This window comes from Antrostomus carolinensis, unplaced genomic scaffold (assembly GCF_000700745.2).
Source record: "Antrostomus carolinensis isolate BGI_N321 unplaced genomic scaffold, ASM70074v2 scaffold7571, whole genome shotgun sequence".
In the NCBI taxonomy this organism is placed as follows: Eukaryota; Metazoa; Chordata; class Aves; order Caprimulgiformes; family Caprimulgidae; genus Antrostomus; species Antrostomus carolinensis.
In genome coordinates this window covers 1-8407 of record NW_010294729.1, presented here as the reverse complement: position 1 = coordinate 8407, position 8407 = coordinate 1, and the positions used below count along the sequence as shown (strand labels likewise).

The 8407-nt window shown below is 36.2% G+C and overlaps 1 protein-coding gene across 1 annotated transcript; it reads left to right on the top strand.

Moving 5' to 3' along the window:
* Nucleotides 1-1953: 1953 nt before the first annotated feature.
* LOC104520149 (sperm flagellar protein 2) lies at nt 1954-7039 on the top strand (the record flags this gene model as incomplete). The annotated part of the gene is made up of 5 exons (XM_010177723.1): nt 1954-2206; nt 3485-3655; nt 4745-4885; nt 5860-5891; nt 6823-7039. Coding segments are annotated over 5 exons (814 nt in total), but the record flags the coding sequence as incomplete, so codon positions are not given.
* Nucleotides 7040-8407: the final 1368 nt, after the last annotated feature.

Below are 8407 nucleotides of genomic sequence, written 5' to 3'. Positions count from 1 at the left end.
GGCAAGACCATATCTGGAGTGCTGTGTCCGGTTCTGAACTCCTCAGTGCAAGAAAGGCACGGATGTATTGCACCAGGTCCAGAGAAAGGCCTGGATGAATACCAAGGTCTGGGAGCATCCAGCATATGAGAGAGAGAAGGACTGTATGCGGTGTTCATTACTATGGTACACCATGACTTTGTAAAGACAATTTAATTTGACGTTTTCAGCTTTTCTTCATTATTTACATTCATCTTTTGACAACTATTGAGAATTGAGGCAATGTTTTCTCAATTCCAACATATTTCTCCTGCACATTAAAAGCAATTATTACTGTGTAATAGTCATTGTATGGTTCTGGAATGCTGCAAGATCCAGTGCCTGCCTAAGCCAACTTAATATCTATCAAGTAGTACTTTTACAATTTGGAGTGTGCTATTAAGTAAAAGCCTATTATTCATGGATCATTTGGTAAGCTGGTGTCACTTTAATGTGTCTTAACACAGCCCAAGACAAGATCATACCTGTTGGGGTGGTGATGGAAGAAACATGGATTCCTTTCTTAGCATGAGTAACTGTAGTCTAGAACACAGTAACAGAAAAGAATATGAGGTCATTGCAACTAACTAGGGAACACAGCTCTATTTAACTCTGTTAGCTGCTTATGTTGCACAGTACTTGGACACATAAGGAAGTGAATTATAATTGAGAAATTTTTTTTGAGGAGAAATTTTAAAAGGAGTATTACTGGAAAACTTTTTCCAGTTTGGCTGTCCCTATTTGAAAAATGAAATGTTGTAGTTTTCCCTGAGCTCTTACAATGATCTTGAAATGTCTTTACAACATCTTTTGTTTATGAGGTAGGTCTAAGAAATTTAATCTGATCTTAACACAGAATAGAAAGTTAAGAGGTGATATCACCACAGCTTCTCAATGCATGTGAGGTGATTTCTGACAACAAGGCTCAGCTTAATCTTGAATCAATGGCAGAAAAGTGTTCAGTAGTTGGAAGCTGCAGTTATATATAATTGTCTAAAGTATAAGGCATGGGCTATTATTGTGAGAATAATGAGCTCCTGAACTGTTTCTTCTAGGAAGAAGCTGAGTACTGTGTTATCAGAAGGTCTTAAGTTAAAATTGGACATTTTTGTAGAATTATGCTGCAGCTTGGCTGACCTCAAAAGCTTGTTGGTTCATGTGAAGGAACTGTTGTGAAATGAAGTGACAGAGCAGTATAGAAAGCATGATGCTCTGACTCAGCTTGAAGTTATGGAATTGTTGGATGAAATTTCATGTGTAAATTGTGATACACTGATAATTTATTGTTATTGGATTTTGGCCTGTATGTCTACTGATCTTGAGTGCTTCCACAGGAGAATCTACATATCAAGAGAAACATTAATCTGCAATCCACTATTTCAGTTTTGAATGTAACTTTTGCTCACTGAGACCGTAGTGTTTGTTTTCAACACTACGCCAACCCACGTGTCCATTTCTTTTGATTGGGGAAGAAATATGACAAGGTGTTATGAGGATTAATATATAGACTTTTAACATAATTTCCTATATTTTGACTGGTTACAGCTTAAGTTGATTGATTCAGTTAATACAGAAACTTCATTCTAATTATTTGTACTTTTTGCACATGGTATACAATTAGCTGTAATTAGGGGTAAGCTTCTGCTGTCAGATGCATTTTGTGTGTGCATGCATCAAGATTTATATAACCCAATGTGGTCTCTATTTTTTCAAGAAGTTATACCTAGTAGACCAGTCCAGTTACCTGTACTGCATGCAGGATGAAACCTAAGCCAAAGTGTATATCACATTACTTTAAGGAAGTCCTGTGTGGTTTTTTTTCCCCCTCCTATCTTGGTATGAGATAAATGTCCTGACCATGCTTATTGCAGTAAGTTGGAACTGAAAATAAGTTTGTGTTCTAATTTTTTGTTATTTTTGTTTTTATTCATATAGGGTTGCAATTGCAAAACTTAACAATTTTTCTCGCCTGGAGCCCACACTTCAGCTCCTTGGTGTGCAGTTTAACAAGAATGTGGCCCAAGACATAATGGCAGGACAGCATGGGGCTGCAACAAAGCTTTTATATGAATTGTATATTGCTTTAGAAAAAAAGAGAAAGGCAAAGCTCACTGGAATAGCCATGGAAACAATGAGACCTGCAGCAGTTGCAAAGCTTAAGTCTATTGAAAGTGTTTTGTATCAAGAGGTAAATAACTATTCCTATTTTGTATAAATTTATAAGAAGAAAGGTAGCATATTTACATGTACATCTCAAACATGTTGCATGCTTTCTCTCGCCACTTCTTAAGTCTCCTATTCAAAATTTAATACTTCTACAGAAAAGCAGCAGTCCTGTGTTTATACATAGACAATGGGATTACATGGTTTATCTGTGACATCTGTGTTTTGTGCTACTTTGCTTTAGCTCATTTCTGTGTTACCTCTTCTGTTTATAAGCTTTCTCCAGACTTAAAATACATAGAGAAACAAAATAGAGTAGCTGTTCAGCAGCTTACTCATTTGATCTGTACAGATTGCAGATGGCATTGCAGTCTCTATCAATTTAGACTAATTTTTCCTCTAGGAAACTTATTTATAACTGTGCTGAGCTTTGTGCCGCAGTGGTTTGATTCCTTCTATTGCACATCTCTATATATTTATACTACACTTCAGCCTGCAATAGGCTGAACAGTGCAAAGAGGAAAAAACATAGGACTCTATGGCCTCTGCAGGTCACTTAATCCATCCTCAGCTCTAAGTGAAGTCAACTGGAGCAGGTTTCTGAGGACTTTGTTCTTGGGTTCTTAATATCTCCAAAAACAGACTTCACAGTCTGTGTGGGCAAATTATTACCCTTTCAGGTTTTTTTTTTTCCTTATTCTTAAGTTAAATTTCCTGTATTTCAATTTGAATAGACTAGTTCAGTTGGAAGGGGCCTACAGTGATCACCTAGTCCAACAGCCTGACCACTTCAGGGCTGATCAAAAGTTAAAACATATTATTAAGGGTGTTGTCCAAATGCCTCTTGGCTTTTGGGGCCTGGGGCATTGACCACTTCTCTAGGAAGCCTATTCCAGGGTTTGACCAGCCTCTTGACAGATAATTATTTCTTAGTGTTAAATTTTAATGTCCTCTGATGCAACTTCCAGCCATTCCCACATGTCCTGTCACTGGATACCAGGGAGAAGAGCTCAGCACCTCCCTCTCCACTTCCCCTCCTCAGGAAGCTGCAGAGATCAATAAGGTCTCCCCTCAGCCTCCTTTTCTCAAGCTAGACAAAGTTTGGCATTGTTTTAGTTCAAATCTGGATGTTCTCTTCAATGGAGCTAGTCCTGTTTTTCTGGGAAGTATTCCACTGACATTATATATTGTTCTGTGTACATTAACAGAGGAAAACATAGTTTGAATTACTATTTCAAAATTATCATATTTAATTATGTTTCTTACTGTTTCTGACTCTTCATGGCTTGACATTTAATTTTAGCGTTTGAAAACTTTAATGCCACGTCAGACTGATTTGCAACTACAGCAGATTTCAGAGCGTTTTGAAATAAAATCTAAGGCAACAGAAGATAAAATAGCTCGTATACGTATTGCAGAACAACAGAAAGTTCAGAAGCTCCAAGAGGAACAAAGAGCACAAGACATGGAAAAGGTGACTAGTTACTTTTTACTGACTTCTGAAGTATTTTCTTAAGGTCATGTACATAATGACTTATTTAAAACTAGTATGAATGCTTGTTAATTCTGTGCTGTACAGTCATGTTTACACAAAAAAAAGGACTATGCATGACAATCATTAATACGTAGATATAAAGCAAATATACTGTTATAAGACCCTTAAAAATATTACAATTTAAAAATCACTTAGTTTATGTTAAATTAGGAGTATTTGCATGTTGTCATGCATGGAAAATATTTATAGATTTTAAGACAAAGCATAAATTTCACAACTGTATGTGTTTAAGGTTCCCTTATTTAATGTATTACATATTTCCTTTTTAACTTACTTCGACTTTTTGTAAAAAACGCTTTTTTTCCACTCAATTCCATCTTTAACTGCATGTATCTGTAGTGCACTTTAACAAGTGTAATTTAAATGTTTGTTACTTCTTGATCATTTGAGACCCATTGTAATATTACCTGATGGTATTCCCAGTTTCTGGGCTGAATTCAGACCTGAAACAGGTACCATACTAGAGCTAGAATTTAATATAAGCCTTTAAATGCCTATTAGGCACAGAATACAACCTGTTTTTCTTTACCAATGTGCTTCTTTTGCACCACACTATTCGTTAATATGGATATAGCATATATAGAGATGTACCATTTTCTGATAATAGTACTTAAAAATATATCTTCATCTTCAATTATTGAGAACATATACAAGTATATTGCTAAGCTGTCATATTATCCTGAATGTAGAATGATACTTTCATTTCAAATGCATTTTACAACATCTACTTATTGATATAAAAATGGTAATTTATGAGCACATTGGCTGAGAATATTCTTAAGACAGGGTTTAACAGTGGACAAAAGATAATTTTTTGCTTTCATGGTTTTTTAGTGATCCACTTAAAAAAAAAAGTAATTTGCTCAATTCTTCTTGCTTTCTTCCTAGAAGATTTTTTTCCTTATGACTTCATTGCAGTTATTTCGTAATTATATAGGTAGTATATTAGAACCATATGGGTATTTTGTTTCAACTCAAGTATCTAAACACATGATGTTGAATATTCAGCATCGCATAGGAAGAAGGAGACAAAATGAAATAATGGCCAGGATTCAAGCAGCCATTATACAGGTTCCAAAGCCATCACCAAACCGCACCATAAAAGCTATTGAAGCAAAAAGGTTCTTAAAGAATAAAAGAGAAGCAGAGGTAACTACCACCTATGTTCTTTTAATGTTAATTATACAAACTTGCAAAACATATGATGTTCTGGGAGCATTTACACTTACAAATACTGTACATGTACCATCCCAAAGTTGCTGATATAACTGTTAAAATTATGTAGTAAACTCAGCCAGTGAAGTTTGGTCTAAATACTGATATGATTATGATTCTGCTTTTGTTACTTAGGAAAAATTTGTTTCAATGTAAGAGAAAGTTCTTATTGAATAAACACCATAGGTAGGTACTAATTTAATTGCTGACAGTATTTTAGCTTCTAGTCTACTGAGTAGAATATGTGAAATAATAGCATTCGGATTTCCTTCTCATTTGTGCATGATGAAGTTTCGCACTGTAGTATATGAACCCTTCTCTAACACACTATAAAACTGTCTACTCCATCAAAAACGTTAGCAAGAGTTGAAATTGACAATATTCTCAGATCAAATAAAGAGATAATGGCAGGGCAGCAATTAAAAAAAAATCTGTATTATCTAGTGTTGAAAAGTACTTGGATTGTAACTGAGATAGATGCATTTAAATGTAGAGTGTAGGAACATAATTGCCTGAGTAACTATCACGGATGAATTCAAGTGACTAAATCTGAAGCAGATCATGTCACAGAGTATCTTGTTTCAGATCCTTGAGTGGTGGGATGCTAGAGTCCTATGTAAAATCATAATTGTCCTGCACAATGAACAGCTGCAAAAACTTAGGATTTTCTGCCTTGTGGACATAGATACAGCTAAGAAAAGGAGAGAGGGAGGGAAATGAAAGGTAGAAGAAGGAAATAGTCTTGCCTTTTTTCTTGACCTAGCTGATGCTTAATATATTTTCAGTGTAAACATATCTGTTGTATTACCATAACATAAAATTTATTCCCTAATACTTACTCTGTTGAACCTTCTTTATGATGCTTTGTGAAGAGAAAAGAAACATTAGATTTTATGTTATTCCTTCAGAATACATACAAGGAGATTAAAAAGTTTGAGACGTCTATGGCAGGAAATACCTCTGCAGTACACAGCCAAGTCTCTGACAGGTAATATTTGGATATTAGATTGTTAAGCCTAGACAGGATCCTACCTCAGGTGCTTACTATCTATGTAGACCACTACTTGAAGAGATGTAATGGCTTGTTTAGCTTAAACTGTGCTTTTCCTTTGAGTGATTGTCCCACTAGCACTGCAAATATTCCAGCTCCGGCACTGTTACAGTGGTTTTTACTTTACATATATTTGGAGTATGGATGGCTCAAGCTTCCTTCTCTCCTTTTTTTGCTGTATATGCAGGAACAAAGGACACAAAGTGCATCCCTTCTCTGTCTATTTCAGTCATTGAGTCTGTAGGGTCAGTTAGACTTGCAGAGAGAAGATAATGGCTGTGGATTTACATACACAGCAACACATTTCAAAGAAAATAGAGTTATGTATGTTGATTTATTTGTGAATAATTTTATGCAATAGCCGTTTTGTTCCCTTTAGAGTATGTATACCATACTCAGAACAGGTGGCACTCATGCATACTGCTCTGGATATGTCTGTGTGTAAACTACCTGTGATCATTAATTCTGCAAAACTGCACTCAGACTGTATGAATATATTGAAGAGTAACCCATCTTTCTTTGATATTCTGTGAGCCATCCTGCTTTCCTGTTTCTGAAGAATTTGGCTTCATACTAGCAAATGTTGACTCAGTCAGTGCTGGAGCCCTCATTGGAGCCCCCCCCTGGACTTTGTGGTGATTGTGGGGCACAAGGGCATGAAGAAGAACCAGAGTGCCTACAAAGAGTGCTGGCCAAAATAATTCTGTTGTGCATTTGTCTGACTTGCATGTAACTACACAGGGTTCTGTATTAAAACACCTCTAAGCACTATAATTCCTATAAAATCATTTATCTTTTTCCGTTCAATCTTTTCAATCAGCGATATACAAGAATCGCTGCAAACACAGAAGTTACAAGCAACAACACTAGAAACTACAGCACAGACAGCAACTGAGCTGTTAAGTATTTATTCAGAGGATGAATATATAAGAAAAATTCAAAAACGTTTGGAGGAAGATATGTTTGCTAGAGAACAACGAGAAAAGAGACGACGAAAAATGGTAATGGAACAGTTAATAGCACATGAAGCACAAGAGGTAAGAAAAATGTGTGCTGAAGTATATAACTCGTGCAATTAATAATCTGAAAATTTGCTTACAAATATAAAAGAACAGTAGTTTTGGAGGGTTGAATAAAATTTGGAGGGGATAAATGGAGGTATATACACTTATCTCTGAAAATAACTCTTATGCCAACCATTGTCTTTCCATAACAATACAGAAGGTTGTCCATTCATTCCCACTATCTTTATGTCATACTTCATCATTTGTCCTGGTTTTGCTAGGGTAGGGTTAATTTTCCTCTTAGTAGCTGGAATAGTGCTGCGCTTTGGTTTCAGTGTGGGATTTGTTATGAGAAGAATGTTGATAACATACTAGAGTTTTTAGTTGTTGCTGGAAATCCAAGGACTTCGTGTTTTGCTAGCTTGCAAGTGCAAAGGACTGAGGGGGGCGGGGAAGCATAGTAATTAGCAAAACTCAAAATTGACATTTGGATATGCCAATGAGATATTCCGTATCATGTAATATCATGTTCAGTGTATTAATGAGGGCTGACCAGAAAGCTGGAGATTCTTTCAGGGATCGCTCAGGCTCACGCTTCTGGGACTGTGGTTTCAGATTTGGGGTTCCTTTTGGGATGGAATCACTGCTGGCGGGTGGTGAGCGATAGTGCTGTGCATCAGGCATGAAGCTGTGCATCAATATTATTATTATTATCATTATTTAAGTTTATTTTATACCAATTATTAAATTGTTCTTATCTCAACCTACGAGTCTCCTTACCCACTTCAGTTCTCTCCACTGTTCTCTGAGGGGGAAGGGGGTCTGTGTGAGCAGCTGTGTGGTGTTTGGTTAAGAGCCAAGTTAAACTACTAGGTATCCTTATAAATCGTAAAAGATCAAATGACGGCAGCAGACCTAAGCTTATAAAAAATCAGTTGAAAACCTGCCTCCACTTCCTATCCTTCCCCCATGCCCAGCCAAGTAAAACTTTAAATTATCAAAATGTATACTGTTTCTGAAGAAGGTACTAAATAAAAAACAGCAAACCTTGCATTCCTTGCTTGAAAACCTGTATTTACAAATGTGTCATATAAAGTTTTAGATTTGGACTGGATGAAAATTCTGAAATGGTTGTACTGGGTGATATGATGAAGCAAAACACTTGTTTTACAAATCAGAGCTTTGATTTTTGATGTGTTTCAGAATAGAAGATGCTTCTCAGGAGGATGTCTGCTTTGTGTCCAAAAATGGATGTTGCAGGTTATTCCATTTGAATCCTGTAAAGCACAAGGCTTTCCAAATTCCTCTTCAGACAGTCCTCATTCACAAAGCAGCTCTTAGGTTACTGACTTCACAGATCTTCTCTTTAGTAATGGTTACATCAAACAGAACCTGTAACTT